The following is a 21939-nucleotide window of genomic DNA, read 5'->3' as shown; positions in this document are numbered from 1 at the left end:
TTGTCAATGTTAATGAGACTACTCTTCAATATTTAATCAAAGATTTGTTCTTCGTTTAGGTTTCCTAAAATTGCACGGAAACACTGCGTCAGATATTTTGATGTCATATAGCAAAATAATTTTTGGGGTTATCAAAATATTCACGCATTGCACATAGCGATCTGAAAGTTTCATTAGTCTTCGATGTAATAAACTCCGACTTAATAATACATACACATTTATAACGAATGCTGTTACACTTGTTGCAATATCCGAGTATCTAGAATCTCGAAAGCAACACAATGATAATAAACAACCACGTTACGATAAAATGTGTATCAAGTAGACGGCGAATTTTATTCATTTATGACGGAAATGAGTAGCCGAAATATGAAATTACAAAGAAGAATCTAATAGTACTGTTATCAAGATCATTCAAAGAAACACTTTATTTTTATTTAATCTTTTCCTTTCTACAATTTCCTTTAAAAATCGTTATTTTGCTTAAAGATCCGCGCTCTGGTAACAACGTTACCGCAGTACCTCACGTTTATTCCATATCTTTTAGGAGCGGCAAAACTAGTCCGAGTACTTTACAGAAAGCGCGCGCAGAACGTTCAGCGCAACGCTCGCAAAAACAAATTTGCATTTCTTTGTTTCGCCTCCGCCGCGTTTCGATCCATCATAAATAAGTTGCCGCGAAAACGGAACACGCGTCTTGCGCGGATATTTATCTTCATCTACGAAAGTAACATCCATCAGGCTATTAGCGGGGCGAACGCGATATAAATTCTGTGCGTATCTTGTAAAGAAAAAGGTTCCAGCTCCTCCTATACTTTTTTTTCGCTCGCAGGCGTCTCATTCTTTACGCTTCTCGCTGACGCGCACCGTCCAGATGAATATCAGCCGTCGTACATCGCGGTTAATTACGTTACATTAGGACGGAATATACGTTACCCGTTCAAGCAGCGAATGTTAGCCGGGTAACTTCGTTAGCGGATCGCAATATTTACTCGGGGCGCGTGCAATTGCCTCTGCTCGGCCATCTATATTTTTCTGATTCGCATCTCGGTCCGACTCGTTATCCGAGGTTTAGCATCACGGAAAGTTTCACCGATATCTTGCACATTATCCGCTCGTTAATTATTGATATGTATGTACGCATGTATGTACGGAGCCACGCATCCGCGTGTATACTTATGCTGCGCGCACATACAAGCGACATCGACATGATGAATCACCTTTAATCACGCGAACGTCCGTGTAAGTTTATCCCCGAATAATCGTCTTTTCGGCCGGGGTGACGTTCATGATCGGTTCGAGGTCTGCCCACGTTTCCTCGGTCCTGGAATTCTTCGGTGAAGAGGCAGTGAAATAATGACAACGTTCGCCCGTGTAGCACGCGATCCTTTGGCGGAAGTCGGAGGCCGGTGCGGTCTCTGACGAATGCTATTATACGGATCCTGGAAAACGTTACGAAACCGATATCGATGGATATCGGACGGATCCGTGGGGAATGTTGCTCGCGGTACGTTCGCAGAGGCGGATCCGCGAGCAGTGCTACCTTTTCGCAAAAACTTCATCGCAATTCGTAGCTACGCACGATTTTTATAACTATTCGAAACGAAGAATTAAGATTCGGTTTATTTTATATTTTAGTAACTATTTGTGGTTGCTAGAATATCTCTTCATTTGAAAAGTAATTGACCAGCAGTGTCTTTCCGTTACGAAAGATTAATGGGTAGGGAGAAACTGCCTAATAAATTCCGTATTTTACAATTATAGTAATAAAATCTCTAATATAACAAATAATAATATATTCGACGTGTATAATAATAAATTCTCTAATGTACATGGAAAATAATACACGGTCCACATACTCTCTAATTTACATGAACAGTTGAACTGTTTAATGTATGCATACAGACAATAAACTATATAATACTCGTGTGCAATAATAAATTGTTTAACATACGTATGTACATCGTACATGCACATCGAAAACTAGATTTTGACCAACATTTTGAGAAATGTACCATATATGGCGCGGCGCAGCCTGTTGAATTCGGGCAATTTTGACCCGTGACTCACCGACGCGAAGGATTTCAGTGGGACAGAACTAGCGAGTTGTAACTCAATAGTAATTTATGTACCTAGCCGTGCCAACCGCTGTGTCCAAGGCATCGGTATTCAGCATCGGCCTGGAATGCGCAACAGGAACCTGTTCTCATTCCCATTCCCATTCCCGCTCAGCGCTACCCAAATATTTTATTACTTCCCCGTGGAGCCCGAGTTCTCTCTCTCTCTCTCTCTCTCTCTCTCCTTCTCTCCCTGCTTCTCTCTCTCTCTCTCTCTCTCTCTCTCGACTTCTCTATCCGTCGTCCTCTCTCTATCTCTCCTTATCTCCAGCGCTGGTCCTTCTAGCCAGGTCTCGTTCGCTCCCGGGCCAACGCAAGAAACTCTTCGCTGTTATGTCATCCTGTACAGCTCTCGCCTTATTGTTGTAACATCATTTCGTAAACGTGTTACAATCCCTCCGTCCCACGAGCCTCACCGGCCCAGCGATACACCCGGTGTTTCGAATTCGCAAGTCCACACCGGCGCACGATCGTTAACGAAAATTCGTCGGTGGAGCGCAACCGGCTTGCCGCCGCGTCGAATAAAACCGTCGTCCCGCGGGGTACATATCAAGCACCGCGATACGAAAACTGCTGCATCGGCGGCGAGTCGGATGCACGAGGGCCGCCTTTCCCGCGGTGTAGTCTGTGCATCGGTTATCGCCGTAACGAGCGTTGTTCTATTAATAAAAGCCCGCGTTATAAATACGCGCCGATCGCCGATAGCTCTCAGGAAACGACCGCGCCCCGTAATCTTTTGCTCGTTAGCCCACCTGCCCTTGCCCAGCCGACTTGTTATCAAACACGAGAGCGCGTTCGATAATTGCTCGGTCCGAAACCGATCGATCCCTATCAGATGCGGAATGCGCTCGAACGGGACCCGTAAATCAGCCGGGTTCGCGGAACCAAACGCCGGAAAGTCCGTTTGCCCGCGGGACACCGCCTTGTCCGGCAGAGTTTGACGAGATTTAAGCACGGAAACCGGTAAAACGTAGCGAGAAGGAAGAACAAAGAGGAGAAACCGAATGAAAAGGGAAGGTACGCGAACGACGAGAGGGAGAAGGAAGGAGAACCAGAGGGAGAAAGAATGAATATATATTAGGTGGGTTGTGCGACGACCTCCGGATAGCTTTCCTAAGGCCCTCACCTACCTGGCAGTTTTCGTTGTAGGCTAAAAGGAGGGAAGATGGTGGTACGGGAGGAGCGAGGAGGCAGCACTAAGGAGACCTTGAAGGCTTGCTAGCCGGGTGCCGGCTAGTACTGACCCACTATAAAGGCACTTGCCATCCTGCTCGTTCACCAGGACAATCTAATATTACCCTCTTCCTCGGGAGAGCCTGCTAACCTACTCTCTTGCCCACATACACTGACTCGATCCGAAAACTCGCTTCTAGACCCTGGCCGGGCTTAGCACGACCAGCTTCTTTCTCTCTCCCTCCCTCTATCTCGCTTCTTCTTCTCCCTTTTTCTACGTTGCTCCATCCCTTTCGCATCTCTCTCTCTCTCTCTCTCTCTCTCTCTCTCTCTCACTTTCTCGCTCTCACTCTGTGTTTCTCTCTTCCTCTCTCTTTCTGTTGCGCTCTCTCGACCGCTATCCTTCTTTCTTTTACCTTGCCGTCCCTCGTACACTGCCTTCCCTATCTTGTTTCCACTCCCTCTTTTCCGTTCCGTACCCTTCTCGTTGCCGTTCTAATACCACCACTGCTACACCCCTCGTGCCGGCGCTGTTTCGCTTCCTCTCGCTCGCTCTCTTTCTCGTCTTTTTTCTAGTTCGCTCTTTCTACTCCCTCGTGAACCGGCAGAGCCCAGCCCGGCTCTCTGTGTTCGTCGTCGTATACCGCGTGTGCGTGCGAGAGCGCGCGCGTCCCAACACACACATACACACATACACACACACACCAGGTATGCGTGGCCCTATGTGTTTGTGACGGTCTCGCGCGCACAAACCCCCAAAAATCGGTGTGTGACCGGGTAAGAAGAAGACGCGCTTGTTCCCTCTCAACGCTTCTGCGTGTGTGCGTGCCGAGTGGCCGACCATGCGTGTGCTTCTCCTTCCCTGTGCATGAATTTCACCGGTGCTTAGAAAGATCGTGGTAGAGGGCTCGGCTGTGTGTAGCGCGCGCAAGCTACGCCTGTGTATTCGTAGGGAGTACCACCTAGCATAGCAACTGCTGTTTCTGCATTTCTTAGCAGCGCGCCCCATACGAGATGCCGGTATATTTTAAACGTATAACGGGTGTCCCGTTTTCGAAAGGGATGCACGCGTTTTCCGGCAGGCCGCCGGTGCTCGGGAGCCTCCGGGTTCGCGTTAGCCATGTGAAATCGAGCGTGAAAGCTCGGGTCGAACGCGATGCGACGTAAGAATCGAATTAAATCCTCGTCAACCACTGTCCTCCTCCCGTTTCGCCTTCTTCCTTCTCCCTTCCTCTCTCCCTCTCTCTCTCTCTCTTTCTCATTCGCCGTCTCTCTCTCTCTCTTTCTCTCTATCTTCCTCTCATTTTTTTCTCTTTCCTTCACGTTCACTGTTTCACACCTTGTCGCGAATTGGCTTTCGAATGAAACCTGTTGTACTCGGCCGGAGCACTCGTGCATAGAAACACTTTCGAATATTACCGGCGCAGGGAGAAGACGGGAGGACCGTTCGAGGGGAGACTCGACACGGGACATACTAAGTAGCCATTTAGGTGCTACTCCTCCTTTTTATCTCTCCGAGCTTCTCGTTCGCGTCTTTTGCTCTCGAGTACCTCTCTACATGCACGCGTACTCGCGCAGAGTGACAACTTTGCCATCTTTCGCCACTCCGTGCATCGCGCACGCGTTTTTTAATTCATCCGAATTCCCAAGCTATTCCGCCCGGCAGTTTTGGGCTACGTACCCTCCTTCTACCGAGCACTCTGCTGCATTTAATAGACTCGTCGCGCACTGTTCCACCACTCGCCACACGCCATTGTACAACCGCCAACAGATCTACCCGGTTTTTTTCGGGCGAGCTTCTACCGGAATGAAAAACGAATTTCGAAGAAACCTACTGTGTTGCGACGATCAGAAATGGAAGCGGTGATGGTTATGGGTTTTCCCGTGCGAGTATTGATCTTTCTAAGCGGGTAGCGATCGTCCTACGCGTGCAGCGAGCGTTGAAAATGTACACGCGCGCGCGCGCTTTGAGCTAGCAACTAATCCAAATACGCAGAAAATAACTTCATAAGTCAAAGGACTTTTATAGTAGATGTATGAAGTGTGATATATAGTTACTTAGGTACAATGGCTCCTCAAAGTTTCACTGATTTTCAGAGCACAGGGTACTCCATGTAATTGTCGCCACGTTTTTTCGAGCAGTTCCAATTATTTCACAAAAATAACTGTTTCAAATGAAATCAGTTTTTCTTTAGTTATAGATTATAATTTAACAAAATTCAGAAAAATGTTTGATTCCAAAATTCAAGGCCACCGTCATTTATCTAAAATGTTTTCAATGTATCAGCCTGAAGCGTGGAATATCTAAAGCAGCAATACTTCACTTCATTTCATTTTATTTCACTTGGAACACCCTGTATATTTTGTTGCTATGCAGGGTATCATACTGGAAACATTGAAGATATTATTCTTGTAATCCTCAAACATAGTTGCACAAAAAATGCTTCTACACTTTGGTACAACAAATTGTAGTTCATTTACAGAGTCTAAGGAAATCTACCTTATGGTTTTTGGTGCAAAAATGTTCTACTTGCGTCCTTTTTCCGTAGCGTTTCTAAATTCTTTGAATCCTTTTAATATGTTGTATACGATTCACCGATTTTTGTCATAAACACATGAAATCCTCAATCTAGTTCTAACATAACTAAATAACAAATTAGTCATTACGAGGTATAGTAGAGTCTTTATTTCTATCATCTAAAAATTTCATTAGTTGCTAAATATACCATCCGCTTTGAATCATCATTAAATAAATGAAATAAAAATTTCATTGAAGTCCTCTATTAGGCAGTAATATAAATCTAAATAATACAACAAGCAGAATTTGTAAAACTAAATGTAAAGAGCAATTGAGTGGATAAACTAATTGAGAAATAGTGTTGCATGTAATAATCGCTTCACTGGACCGAATTCGGTTGACATCCTTCCGGTGACCTTGGCTGGCAAAGCGCCGAAGGATATTCGTTTCGGAGCAAATAAGATTCTTGAAAGGGTGCTTAACAGCGCATATGTGTGCCGTGCCAAATAGCTTCGTGCCGTTGAATCACATTTCCTGGAACGAATTCATGTTTATAACGTATTTTTTAATCAGGACGCGAGACGATGTCAACGCATCGCTGCGTGAATCGTAATACACCGAGCGCAGTTTTAAAACTGAGCCGAAGGACATATGAGCCGTTCAGTGCACACATCGACTAACTCCATAAAACAAAAAGTCGAGAAACGCGATGAAATGATGTACATTGATTTTTAAAATTCCTGTTATAACATAGATTCACATATATAATGTAGAATGAATAAATACAGATATAGCTTTCATTTAACGTATAATTTAATGTATAAAATTAATATTATTTAATGTATAAAATTAACAAGAAAGAATAGCCAAAACCAAAAAGAAAAAAAAATTTTGCCGTTTAATGGTGTTAATCTTTATTATTCAGGAAAGTTATTATAAATATAAAAAGTTATGACTATACCAAGTGCTTTGACACTTAAATTTAAAATTTTTCAAAAAGTGGAGTTAATCGATGTGTGCACTGGGCGGCTCATATGATAGAAGCAAATAAATCGTTTTTTTTTTTTTGGCGTAGTGAAAGAAATCAGCGATACTAATTTCTAATTATTTGAACTCCGAGGCTAATTTCGAATACAAATATAAATAAATACATATTACTGGCCTTATAACGATAAATATATTATTTATATGAAAAACTACTAAAAGGAAGAGTAAAATAATTTGAATCAGATACACTAAGTAATTGCTTGATAATATTACATGCTCAAACATTAGTTGCAATAATTTTAATACTGGAAATCACTGTTTTGGGGGTGAATAAAATTTCGAACGCTTCAATTCGTGCTGATTTGATGCAAAATTAAATTTCTTCAAATTCTCGGATTTCCAACAGTTTTGATATTTGTGATGTAATTCGATTTACATCGGAACATATTCATGCGTTATTTTCCAGTCTGTAGTGCCGTTCAGCTTCGTGATATATTACCTAATACAGGTTTTTAATTAAGCAGCGCCGACCTTGCCGATAGAGAATACACGCGCGACAATTGCAGAGTAGAGAAGAAATCGATAACCAGAATTCGTTGGCCATCCTTCGATCCCACGAACGGTTGAACAAAAACCGTTCGTTTCGTTACGCCGGTATTAATAGCTTTGTGGATTTTTTTGCAACATATTCAGCGAGGAACTGGTTAGGGAAAATTAGATGGGACCTAACTGGCAGAAGACACCTGGCGCCTAGGAAAGGAAATAATACTTGTGTATACATGCGTATAGGCGCGCGGAGAAGAGAGACCCTTCGTAGCATATCGAAAAAAAAAATTCACCAGCACGAGACTACGACCGTACATACGTTCACATAACCTCTTGATCCTGATTAGAATATGAGTGAGCCATACGATAGCCGTATATCGCCAAGGCGTTTCTTGGGCCGTTGGACACTGCTCACGTGCAGGACAGAACCCGGAAGCAACGGTCAAGTTCTTCTTCTTCTTCTTCTTCTTCTTCTACTTCTCTCCGGTCGAAAACCGGTGCCAAGCGTATTTTTCCATGGGAAAATCTCCCATCGGCCGTTCTAGCCAGGGTCAGAGTTCAAGCGAACCGCGGATTCAAACAGGTTGTCCGCACTGACCCAATGAACTAATTCCTCTACCCTCGTCGATGTTACGACAATGTGCAAGCGGCGCTGTTGCGCAGCTTGGTTACACGGATGCAATGATCATTGTTATACCGATTATTCGCATACTCGATTATCCGGAATACTCGATTGACCGGCACGTTCGAGATCGCTTCGCGATTATTTTTTTAGGAATTTCTGACCATGTTTAACCGTATAACGACCAGCGACTGGGTTTACCAGTAACCGTGAATTATTTATAATTTGTTTTCAGGCGTGTAAATAAATATTAAATCATTGTGGTTATATATTATGCAACCTATGATAAATGATAATATGTATGATAGACAATAATATTAATAATAATAATAATAATGTATACGATACATGATCTATTGTATTTTGGAAGTAATGCTAATTTAGTAAGAATTACACATATTCTGTTTTTGTTAGATAATTGAAAATTATAAATTCAACTGATCTAAGAGGTCTACATGAGTAACAGTCACATCGTCTCGATAGTCTGCGTGTATAGATTTCGGTTCCATATTATACTATTAGTCCTAAATTTAATATGTATTTCTCAAATATGTTTTTTATATAATTATTATAGTTTCATACATATAAATCGATAACTCAGCAAATATATTTGAACTAGTTACTAATTAATTAACCTCACTTTTCAAAATTTTAGCGTCGAAACGTTTGAACCAATCTTAGAAGTCTACATTTCAAATAAATTTCTTTAATGTTTAGCTTAATAACAGTAAGAAAAATTTTGTCGACAGTTACGTAACATTATTATTCGTATGTACGTATTATATGTTGTTTGAAGTTAATTCTAGTAAGCAATGCACTACTTTTAATTTTTTATTTCAAAAATGAATCGATTTGTGAAACAAGCCCCTCATCGATGAATATGTCAATTGCAAATTCGTTCTAAAGTTATTTTTGTGTTTGTTTCAGGATACACCTACCTAGGATCATCTCTTGTCGTCGAGCCGTCCGTTGCTAGTGGACCGAAGAAACGGTGAGTTTTTGATTATTCGATTACGCTTTTATTACGCACTTTGAGATTCCGTTTATTTGAACTTCGATAACTTATGTGGCATTCTTCGAAAAATATTATGAAAATCTTCTTGTATTCAAGATGAAGATATTTACAAACCTAGTTAGGGTTTCATACTAAACATATTTCATACTTAACAATGTTCATTGTGAACATGGGTCTCCCATAGAATCCCATAGAATCAAATATTCTAGTTACAGTATTCACCTTTTGTAAAAGAAGACACATGTATTAGTAATAAAAAATCTAACGAAGAATGCTGCAAACTATTCTATATAGATGGTACTTTTAGGTCTCATTATTCGAAAAGATGAAAATTATTAAATGAAAAGTCTGTTATAATTAGACTGCGCATTTTATGCATTAATGAAAAAAAGCGGTTCAAAAGAATGGAAAAATATCAATATATTATCTTCGTTCTATTAAAACAATTAAACGAAGAAATTCTCAAGTGACTTCTGTTGTTTCTGATACAGTCAGACAATTTTTATTTTGCATAAATATCCGCAGTCTAGTAATGATCCGTTATCAAAAGTATGTTTTTTATCGAAGCTGTCGCGTTCTGCCAGATAAACCATCAGATAAGCCGAGTCCCAATATCGCAGTTCAGTGGAACCTCTTCTATATCTTCTATGACGAACGTTCGTTGGGGTCGCATGCTCTCTTACGAACGTTCTCTTATGAGAGTGCCCTACTACGTGACTATATTATTTCCTATCGCAATATTGTATGTAAACACACAACGTGTTTACTCGCTTCTACAGTATGGAACTTCTTCAGATTGATTCATTATGGTCCGTTAAACCGCTATGTCACATTATCATCAAAACGGAAACTATGACGCGAAGCTAGATCGAGCTCAGAAATATGATTTTGCAAAATCAATTACCGTTCATATAAAACATTGCACTGAATATTACTCTACTTACTAGATCTAATTTTGTGTTAGAGTTTTTACGCATTTTATAATCATTATAAGTAAATTCATTTTGCTTTTTCTTTAATTATTCTCAAATTGCTGCAAATTTAAATATTTCTTTTTGTTCGGTATTCTATCAAAAATACAAAAAATCCGCAGCGTACCGATAACATAATTGTACAATGTTTTTGGCGTTTGTAAGAGTATATACGTGGGAACGTGAACGTTAAAATAGCTAGCTGAATATTTTTGTGAAACGGATTTAGGCCGCTTCTAAAATGAATGCCCTGCATTTGTTTCATTTAACCTTATCTAAAGCATTAACTCGAACGAAGCGTTAACCGGTCGTTACTTGCGCGGGCCCATTAGCTTCCCGACGAGTTCGCATAACGGAGATTCTGCCACATATACGTCCAGACGGCGCAGATTTCGCAATAAATTATCCGTCGCGTATAATTACAACTGGCGACGTTTGTTGTCCCCGTCGTCGTCAGCCGATAAGAATTGATGGTTCACGCGGCTATCGAGTGTACAGGGCAAGGGGTAGAGAGTATATCGTTAAATAAATTAACCATGAAAGTGTCTTGCCGCGGTTATAATTAGAGTTTGTCCGGCTCCGGATATATACATATTGTTAACCGTCGGTCTTTAAGCGATCGTAAATACCGAAGAGCATGCAAGAAACGACCGGGCGGGATTACGCTCTCTTACACGTACATAACAAATTAATGTGTATATTTCGGGGAAGAAGTTCCACGGCCCGTTATGGTCCCCGTCGCCGCCGCCGCCGCGCGCACAGTACATATTCCCGGGGTATCGGCCGGAGCCGACTTGTTTTCTTACGTGCCAACAGTCCATTTGTCTTCTAAAAATTTTATGTAGTCGCTTACACAAACTTCCGAAGAGGGGTTATTAACCCGGGGCGCAGTTTCTCGATCAAAAGAAGAGATCACGCGTAATGCCGGCATAACGAGGTGCATAATTGGCCGCACGCGAGTAAATGCGCGCGATCGCGCTCGCGCACGCCCGTCGCCTTGTACACACAGAGGCCGGAGAGCCTCGAGCCGATGCCGAAACGTGTCCAAGCAAAAATCGTTGAGGATTACCCGCAGTGGAACTCATTCTCTCGGCGACGAATTTTGAATAGACGCCGGTCCTCGTCAAAGGACCGCGCGTTAGGGTCGCTTTCGCGAAGTAAAACTGGCTAATTACATTTTCGATTCTAAATCGGGACCGAGAGTACGTGGCGAAGTGTTCCCCGAGAAAAAAAAAAACACAACTTCGTTACCGATTCTCATGCAAATTTCCCGGACTGGTTTGTTTTCGCGACGCTCGATTTTACAAAGTTTCGTCGACGAGACTGCCCGATATCCTCCTCGCCGATCTTACGCCCCGCATGTTTAGGCGAATCTTTCAATGATGAACACACGATACATTTACATTCTCTTCTTCGCATGCTCCCTCGTCTCACGGATCGATGGTACGTATTGCATCAAAATACAGCGATTTTCGTTTGACCTTTAATGTTGGATAGATCTTTCTGTTATCGATCTTACTTAACGAGCAATGGCCATGCGTGTATGTTTTAAATGTTTGAACGTCGTCCTTTCTCTGTAGTACATGTTATTGATTTTATCTTGGGTAGAATGACCGAACTCGCGCGTTTCAAGTGCTTGAAAAATCACCCTTTCTCTATAGCGTCTGTTTTACTTGAATCTGTTTCATATTTTGCTAATAAAAGGTTTGATCTTTCTTTCATTGATTTCACCTTAACAAAAGTAATCGAAGTCGTACGATTTAACCAGTGCTTCGAAATACATCCTTTTTCTACTGTATCAGTTTTCCTTCAATTTGTCGTTGCAATTAGACTATAAGATAATATTCGTTGCCGATTTTACAAATCCTCTCTGTAGTATCGGATTCTTTTTGCGTAGTCATTAATGTAATGAAGTTTCGACCAATGCCTTGCGTTTAAATGGCTCGGAAGTTTACTCTTTTCTATAGCATCTATTTCTTCAATTTGTCTTGTACTGTGATAGCTGTTATTAACAAGTACTGGCATCTTCGTTGATTGCACCAAAGGCGAGTCAGATAAACATCTCTTTCTTTCATAATTCCAGTGAACTGAAAATAATATATGGATACCCTTAAATTCTTTTAACATTTTGAATGTTTCAAATCGCACCTGAACCATCTTTATTATAAATGCCTAAAATCTATAGTCCAGTGATACGATATTTGATTTTGAACTTTCCGTTATCAATTTTACTTTGACAAAAATAACGAAAAGCATGAATAGGTGAAAAACCGATGTCTAGTCATAAAGTATGTCGAGCGTTGACAAATCTCCTCCGTTTTGCCACAGTTTCCCCTACAATTTGTCGCATCGATTACGTTATAACATAATGTTGCAGCGCCGGTCGTTCGATTATCGATCGTTTTCGTCGAGCAGAGTTTTTTTCCTCTCGAACTTTCCAGGTCCCGGTTCAATTACAGAAACGTTGGGAGCCTCTGCACACCGAGGCAGATTCCTCCACGACGGTGAGGCAGGCGTTCGAAAAAAAAATGTGGCACCTGCCTTCTCCTTACGAGCGCTGAGCTGAGTCCAGGCTGCTCGCTCGTGCCACAACTGCAATCTGTTATTTCACCATCCCTTCGGACTCTCGCCGTCCTTTCTCTGTTTCTCCTCGCGTTTACCCATACCACTGGGCTCCTCTGCCTCTTGCACACAAGAAGCCTTATCGGCGATACGTACGTGCAATCGTATAAACCAAGGATTTGTTGCTGGCCGTAACGATACCCGCACGGAGATAAGAGCAATTAAAGACAACATGCAGAGAGCGGACAGTTTAACGAGCTGCACGGGCCGGCCACTTTTTTCCTGTGGCACCGCTACCGAGCTCTGCTTGCAAAACATTCGGTACGCGAACGAAATTGAAGGTATCACGTCGTTCAACCGGCGTCGTTAAACGCGGGATCGTTGCGCACTTTCAACAGCGCACGCTGTAACGTGTTCGTAATTTAGTGGTTCCGACTGCAGCTTGGAGTGCGCAGTCCGGATTTGATTGATGCGAGAGCCGCGTAAACGGCGACGCTGGAATTTTCTTCCCCACGGGGCTGCCGTTATCGATTATGCTTCTTGTCGGTACAGACCACGGAAATTGTTGTTGAACAGACGGTACTTACGCGACAGATTGTTTAATATCCGCAGATATCAGTTTTCATTATCCTGTTGTCTTTCAGGAGTCGAAGACACAGTTCGGTGCAGCACTTTTCGTGACGAATTTTCTAAATAATATTCGTCAATTTAGAGTACCATTTACAACTATATTTTAAATTCTAAATACATCTTTCAAAATGCTAGAATTCTTGTAAAATGTTTTAGTGAGAAGAAATTGTAAATTTCGATTAACGTTTTCTTGAGACGTCTTTTTTAGTTCGACGGTCAACTATTTATTGAAGATTTATTGACCGTGTTGCGTTCCATCCAACTAGATTCCGTCGCAAACGCATAAAATTCAGTTACGGCGTCACGATTTAATTCAATTGATCCGGGAACGCATCGAAATCACAGTAAATACCTTCGCTTGTTCATCCGCAATATTCCCACCGATTCAACGTCGAAGCTGTCAGGACCGTGGGCAGGCATTAACGAGGCCGGTAACCGGCCACTTGCAGCTCCATCAAAATTCATTTCGCGAAACCCGCTGTTCCCCCGTGCTCATTAAAATCGGTGCGACAAATGTGGCAGTTGTCGTCGGTGCGAAGATACCGCCGTGATTCGCCCTGAAAAGATTAGACGGGGGGTGATTGTTACTCGACAATAGAAGGAGCGCTGCGGCAGTTCATAGAGGCGTAGATCGCTTTCAAGAGTTGTCTTTAGCCGGCCGATCCGAATATGTGTGTCAGCATCCAGCAGCGCGGCGAGGCGAGGCGAGGCGAGGCGCCTTCGTTTCTTGATGTTCGAGAGCCGATGCATGGCTAAACATTCATTTCCATATAAGCCGATATGTTTCAAATGTAAAGCACACCTCGTACGGCGGCCTAGGCGACGTGTGAAGGATGAAAGGGCGAGAGATGAGAGACGGTGAAAGAGAAAAGGAACACGGCCCGAGAAACGAGAGCTGCCGCCGGCGCGAAACTAGTTTAAGAGCTTGGGGTTTCTCACCCTTCGACGAATCTTTACAATCATTCCATGGGATCCGTCGTGTTTTTGATTCTATCTTCTTTAACTGGCTCGATCGGGCCTTCTTGTGTTAATTCCAGCGTCGTGCAAGGTTACTTTGCATCCGCGAGTGTGAGAACCGACCGGAAAATTCTTCCCGGATGAGCGTAATTATGTCGGTGGCTGTTCCTTGCAATACTACTTCAGCGACACCTTGCTTGCCACGTGTAAAATCATTTCTCATGCAGGGTAGGAGGACCCCGTTTCCGTGTTTACACCAATTTCCGTGTTCTTAGATTAAAACCGTTCTAGAAAAAGAAAGGTGTTACATATCAATTCTTCCATATCGATAAGTAAACATAACACAAAAATATAGATCATCAATATAAATATAAAACTTCTCATTTTCTACACGTTTGTAACCAGAATTGTGGAAATTGCGACATACTATCATATGACTTCTATCAAATTCGAGTATTTCTTGAAACGATAGGCCTTATTTAAATAACAATTTTTCTTTCCATTTTCGAATAAGAATCTTCTGTGAAATCAAAATCCTTTTCGGAACAAGAATCTTCTTAGAAATAAAGGCTAAAAGTCTTTTCTTGAAATAAGAGTCAATAGCGTAATTGTTAATTGTCTGTCGTAGAAAATTAGAATCGCAAACGAGTTATTTCTGTCTCGGTGTTTGCGGGATCATCAAAGTTTGGAGTTTGTAACTCGTTCAATGCCGGATGCCCGATTGCGTGATTGCATTCTTGAAAATTTGAAAATTACGTTCGCGCATAAAGAGATGACCGCAAAGCCTGTCCCGGGTCCGATGAAAGCCGGGGTTCACTTTGCGGTGCATTCGGACAATGGAGGCACGTGCAATATACGTTATTCTTGCCCTGCGTGTTATGCATGCGCTTGCGGTAAACCGGCCCGTGAAAGATGCAATTGTGATTGAATTATTAGGTTAAGCTGTATGCAACTTCCGCTTCTTTAAACTTGCTCCCGAAGACATGTCGATATTAATGTCTCCGCTCGTTTCGATTTATGAGCGCAGCAATTTAATCGTTATTTATTGCACTGTCGACTGTCGCATCGATCCTTCCCTTGCGCAAGTAAAATGCAATTATATGTAAAAATTGATGTTGTCACGATACATTTGCTGTCGAAGGGATATCCCTAATAATTTCGCCAAATGAGATTTGCTTCGGCGATGAAACGAGAATTTTCAACCGAATATTTAATATTATTATTTGTTAGCAAACTGTCATTACAATAGCATAGCGATAGTGAAATGAAACAGGCTTTCGTCATAAACGCATAAAATCTGCAGCCCAATTGTATCATTATTACTTTGTCGTTTGTTATCGATATCGCAAGTTTCATCAAAAAAGAAAGTAATAGAATCTGTCGGTCGAAATAAAAACGCAGGGACAAACAATTATTTAGAAAAACGATGCGAGACGTCGATAAACGAGCAGTCCAATGACCCGACATTGCGACACCTTGACGCGTGGTAAGAAGTGAATGAAACCAGTATTGCGTCGATACTGGTGCATCATCCCCTATCGTAAACTGCACGCGCCTGCAATGGTATTTTCCACTTGCATTTACGAGAGGTTGCACTTTTCTCATTTGCATAACAAGGGACATGCACCTAGCGGCTGGTATCAGGTCAGTCAGGTTGCATGTCGGGAAGGGCGGAACGGGGGTAAGGCAGACCCCTGCAGTCGGTAGTTATAATAGCAGGCCGGATCGATGCACTTTGTTTGCATTTCCTACACTCGGCAGCTCTCGTTTGTCTATATCACTTGTCCCCTTGAATTCATAAACCGCAGACAAGCGTTCGTGTCACGGATGCGGAACAGAGTGGAAAGAGGTCGAGGAAGAAAGAGAAGAAGTAGAATGATAAAAAAAAAAAGAAGAAGAAGAGGAAGAAACGAAAACCGCTACAAGAGAAGTCGCCGGAGATGCATCTCTCTTCCAATTCGTTGCGATGCACTCTCCCTTTCTCTGCTGTTCGCCCGTGCCTCTTCTCTCTCTCTCTCTCTCTCTTCTCTCTCTCTCTCTTTCTCTCTCTTTTCTTCGAGTGAATCGTTGCACTCGGCGCGTGCCAACCTCGTGCCCTTCACCGGTGGTGTGTGTCCCCTCCCTCGTCTTGCATTTAATTCCGCTTCTGCTCGTCCTCCACCCCTTTCGACTCCCCACTTTTCCCAGACCACCCCACCCAACCCCGTTCCCCCCCGTCCGCCACCCCTTCCCACCCTCCCCATGCAGCCACCTCCTCGTGCCGCGGTGCATCCTGTATGCACTTGTTGCGTCAATGCACAGCCGGCTGCTTCGGCACGCAGGCGCGACTCGAATTTCTGAATGTTGTTGATACTTTTTTCTTCTTCTTCTTCTCCTCCTTCTTCTTCTTCTTCTTCTTCCTTTTCCCCATCCTACTCGCCTTCCTCTTCTTCCTCTTACCTTTTATCGGCAGCAAGAAAGGAACGACGTGTGCGCTGGACGCGTTTCAAACGCGATAGGATTATTACAGGAGACGTTCTCTGACACCGAAACGGATGGATGTGTATTCGATACACCCAGAGTCACGTGGTTACCGTATTACGAGCACTTAACCGCGTAGATTTTACTTCTCTCTTTTTGTTGCCGTTCATTTTAAAAGATCTACTGCTTATCGCGAGGGTAATGCAGCGGAGTGCGTAATCATTCCTATAGTTATCATCAAACTGACTTTTACGTTATCCGTAATATCTAAACGAAAACTTAATACAATAGTATATTTATACATGTCTATTTTTTATTATTTCTAACATAGAAATATGCAAATACGACGTTTAGTAAGTCCTTTTTCAAAATATACACGATGACTCAGCTAAAAGAGACCAGCTACAGTGCTATAAACAATTATGAACCCAAGTAACTTTTACGTTTTGACAGCTATTTATACCAAAATCAATAAAAAATTATCATCAATAACTCTTATTATCAATAAATTTACTTTGAGCTTATAATAATTATTTACATTATTAAGGTTTAACTTAACAATAAGTTGAACCTGCAATAATTTTTATCAAACTTACGTTCCTTTTAATCGATGCAAACCATATTTATAAGTCATGTAGCACTTCTTCGTCTCTTCGTTTCTTTTCCAATTATTGTTTCTATTTATGCTTTTACACTCCTGGATATGGTTAACAAGAGAAAGCAATTTCGCTTCGATTTAGAAGAAATGAATAGCATTCGTGTGTTCTAAATAATTTAGAAACCATCTACGTTAATTTCGAGGAACATAAATGAGATAAACGCATCTTTCCTCTTTTAATAATGGTGAGAAGTTGAAACTAATGCAACGTTGTCCTAAAATTCCTCCAATATCATTATTAAACTATGGATTTTATGTATTTAGGTCAAATTTGAGTAGGCGCATTTTCAAATAGTAAAAAAAGATTAAAGAAATTTTAATTGTCAGTCTACTGTTCTCAGTCTATTAAAAATATTCAAGAAAAAACGAACTTGCTATTTATAGAACTTGTTTCTATAGCCTGCAATCGGTACAGAGAATCTTTATTTTGCATAAAAATCCGCGATCTAAATAAAAGCATAGAATCCACAGTCCAGTTATTATAGTGTAACGTCATTCAGTTGAATCCGTTACACATTAATCTTCGTGCTGCGTTTGATGATGCTGTAATGGGTCCCCGATGCTGCGACGATAGGTTATCGATCATTTCTTTCGTGACAAATAGGATTCTTGCGTCGCTGTATAAATTTCATAAAGCAACTTTTCTTTTTTTCTCTCCCTGCACACCTCGTATCTGATATCCGTATCTCGGCAGCATAAATTTCGAAAGCGGTAATTACACCGACACTCCGCGACCAACCATTTCATTAATATTGTGGTATCGCGTTATAATTTATTTACAACTGATTATATAATATCGATAAGGATCGTCGATGTTGATCGATAAGGCTGTATTATGAGTCGATGAACTTTCCTCGCACAGGTGATCCCTTCTCCCGTTTAAGTGATGTCGCGTCACGTAATTCTCTTGTCGCTCGATCATGTTCGTCTTCTTTATCGTAATATTTTCCTTATGAATTTTAATCATCCCCGACCGGGCGACGTTCTCGAAATCTTCGATTAATTTCAATTTGAACGCCTCGACGAGTCCAGCTCGGTATCGAGTCGCGCAGGATTGATGGCACTTCGCTTGCACTTGTTGCATCCGCGTGCATTGCGATTGCGCTTCTGCGCAAGCGCGGCGACCCTTTAAAGACTTTATATGTACGTGCTACTTTATCTTCGTGCCAGCGAACTTTTACCGAGACGAACTTTTCGATTCGAATATGCGGCATCCAGAGCGTCTCTCAAAGGCCACGAATACTCTCAGACAAATGGTGTCCTTCGATTGCGGTAAACGAACGTAGGAGAGAGTAACATTTGGATTTCTTCCAAAGAATTCGATGCACGTGGTCCTGTTAGTCCGAGTGCACGGAACAGTTTGTCAAAACGTTTATTTGCTCTCCTTGTTCAGTTCGTTCCTGTCGTCTACGCCACTGTCTTGCTTCCAAAATAATCTAGATGTCTGAACGCTCTTCTTCGCGCGTTACATTGAATGATTATTACCACGCTCTTCATTCGAGGATATTTAAACGTCTAGCGTTGATTATGAAATACTGTTTGTTCTACTACTAGTAGTTATATAAACAGTGATGGAAATAATTCCAGACGTATATAACACGGTAATATATTCTAAAATACACTAAAGCTTTAACCCTTTCTATTCGACTGGTGACTCCGACTGTCCACTTAAAAAAAATCACTACATGACGTTTCAGAATAATTTGAAATTGTCAAAGTGTTAAATCGGTCTCGCTCGTCTTTGCCGTGAACGCAAAAAATTCACAGCCTATAATTATACAGCGGATCTTTCTACGAAATAAAATGTTAATTCTAACAAACGTAAGTGAGAGATGGCTTCCTTCTACGAATAATTCGACATTGTCATAAATGTATAAAATCCGCGCAGTTCATGATACTCGTTCAACATCTTGTTTCGAAGTTGTCGAGCGAAATAAAACTTGATCGATGCAACCTTTAATGGGTCGAAACAGGATTGCTCTATATACATACAGTGCTCCCTAGTTTAACGACTCTCGGTGAATTGACGCGTGTATCTATGGCTGTGACTCGGGTAAATATAATAGACAACTGGATCGCCGGCCTCCGCTTTTCTCTGTTGCTACCCTTTCTCATCCAAGTACATACCGGGAGCGATCCTCTTGTCTGCGAGGAGCCGGATATCTCCTCAGGTTGAGGAAGCGAAAGTAAAAACGACACATCGGGACCCATCCGGTAGGACCGCACGTTCCGATGCTTCCTTAAAGTATCTTCCCGCGAGCCTCGAGGAACGATATCCTAATGAGAAGGAGCTCGATACTCGACCACGTACAGCTGCGTTCACACACGTGCCGGCCGACCAGCGTTCTCCGAAGTTGCTCCACGAAGAAAGTTCTATCGCTGTATAGACACCTGGTTCTTCTTTGACATAGGTCGCTTTAGCAGTTCCTTCATTGACATCTTCGTTCGTCGGATAAGTGTTAACCCTCTTTCGCTGTCCTATTCATATCTTGATGCTCCCAAATGTCCTCCCTTTGTGTAGTGAAATCTGCACGGTTTCTTCGGGCGGTTATGTCAATTTAACGTACACGAGGTGTCCCATCTACATTTAGATTCGATAAAAAATCTCGTATACGTGCGATTTAAAGAATCACACGTTTCCCTTAGTATTTCGAAAGGATAGTCAAATGGAACTACTAGCTTTTTAATGTGTGAGCGTTTTCAAGGCTATTTCAAGGTCATCTTGATCTTGTTTTGTCATCAATTTATATTTAGGTTCATGAATATAGAATATAATCATATTTCACGTGAAAAAATGCAGAAGTTTATTTCAGACATTTTTTGTCATTTTAGTATCTACGTTGATTAACATTCGTTTGTTACTAATAAATTTCTACGTCAGAAATACGTAGGAGAAATAAATTTATTGTATGGCAACCTTTACTGGTTCAATATTTGTAATAGACGAGTAGAGCTCATGTTCAAAATCTTCATAACGGGTCTGACACGATATTATATATCAAAGGGTTGTTAGTTTTTCAGTTCATGAAGTATTAATAACCTGTTTAATGGCAAACGATTTCAATTGTGTATCAACAGGTAACGTAATCTAATAAATTCTGTTTGGATTATCATGTGGAAGAAAATTGTTAAGATTCTCGGTTTAGGACTGTGATGAAAGATCCTATTAAATAAGCTTTAGGTAGATAAATTGTCAACATAAATATCAGAGATTTCTTATGCACAAGTCAAATTATAGATGGTTTAGAAATTCCACAGCGTCTCGGACGCTATATAATTAGGAGTCACTTCTGTTACTTTATAATCTAATGGTACTCCACAGATTTTAATCAACCTCGCACGTATTTCTTAAATGACAAAGTTCTGACGCCAAATCTAAATATTCGATGTTTCTGTGAAAAGATTTGTTTCTGTAAGAGTTATTTAGTTTCTCTCCCTCTTATTAGAATTCATAGAACACGCAGTCCCAGTTCGGGGAGATAGAACCCGATCGGGTCTCCGCGCCGAAAGTTCCAAAATATCCGCGAGTTCGAGCAGTATAATTTGCTATGTAAATAACTGGAACCGGCGTGGAGGAGCCTTTAACCGTAAACCATGGAGTTCCGATCAAAATTACCGATCGGATGCTTCGGGCTGGCAGACGCGCAAAGTAATTTACGCCCTTAAATAACGCGGCAGAAGCGAAAACGCGATTACCAAGCAAACCCCTAAGGAGCATCGGCGAGAAATAAGTTTAAAGGCTCACGGAAGTCTCGCTGGTTAATGATCCCCGTCGCGCGCGATTAACAACTTCATTGAATGTATCGGCTCCTTTTATTTGCGAAGCCGAAATTTCACGAACGTGTTTTGCACTAATTGGTTTTGGATAATGCCTAAACGTCATGACTACTTATTGATTCTTTGTTGTTTTGTCACTGACTGATTACATAATCACACGTTATTGATTTCTTGTCAATTAACACTATATATATATATATTGCGTGCTCGTCAAAATGACTAATCGTACATTTCTTCAATGAGATAAATAAGATGAATATTTTAACACTCCTTGTCAGAGCTGGCGAAAAATAGATTTTTGAACTGGAAATAGACTATAAATATTTGTATCTACTGTTGTGACACAGAATGACCAACAAACTTTTTTCGAAATAGTCATAACCAGACTGCGGATCTTTAAGCAAAATAAACATTTTCTTTATCAATTACAATAAACGTCAGCTAAATGAAAATTGCTTTCTCTCTTTAATGAATTCAGTAAGTTGGAAATAATACATAAAAACGTTAAGTTCGTAGAAGTTTTCTGATGTATTGAATTAATTCTGATGTCATCTATTAATTTTTATTAGCAATTACGTGCGAATATTACGTAGTTAAATACATTTTAAAATTCTATTACCATACTACTACTATCTCAAGGAAAGTTTATTAGCCAGATTCTTTATTACACGAGAAGATACAAACTATTTCAGAAATCTATTACCCCCTCAGCCTTGCTCCTTGTATTACCCTAACAATGATTACCGTAACACGTTCGTACAGGGCAAAAACGGCGCGATTGAAACAGCTTGCGCACGAGTAAACGATGCTATTCAAACCAGCAAATCTTCCAGGTTTTCTGGCGGCATAATATTGTTGCAGGTCATTCCTCCTCGCTAATAGCTATTAATCATGCAGCAGGAAAAGGGCACGTAAGAACATTAAGCCGAGACGCACAAAAATGCTG

The 21939-nt window shown here is 41.4% G+C and overlaps 1 protein-coding gene across 1 annotated transcript in view; it reads left to right on the top strand.

Annotated features, from left to right (window-relative positions):
* The window catches only part of Imp (IGF-II mRNA-binding protein), a 126186-nt gene that overhangs the window by 12759 nt on the left and 91488 nt on the right, over window positions 1-21939 (top strand). Inside the window, exon 2 of the mRNA XM_078194300.1 lies at window positions 8891-8954. Coding sequence (XP_078050426.1) covers window positions 8891-8954 — 64 coding nt within the window. The remainder of the gene's footprint in view (window positions 1-8890; window positions 8955-21939) is intronic.

The sequence above is a fragment of the Augochlora pura genome, chromosome 11, assembly GCF_028453695.1.
Source record: "Augochlora pura isolate Apur16 chromosome 11, APUR_v2.2.1, whole genome shotgun sequence".
In the NCBI taxonomy this organism is placed as follows: Eukaryota; Metazoa; Arthropoda; class Insecta; order Hymenoptera; family Halictidae; genus Augochlora; species Augochlora pura.
The sequence above is the reverse complement of the archived record's forward strand: the minus strand, read 5'-3'. Positions and strand labels throughout refer to the sequence as shown.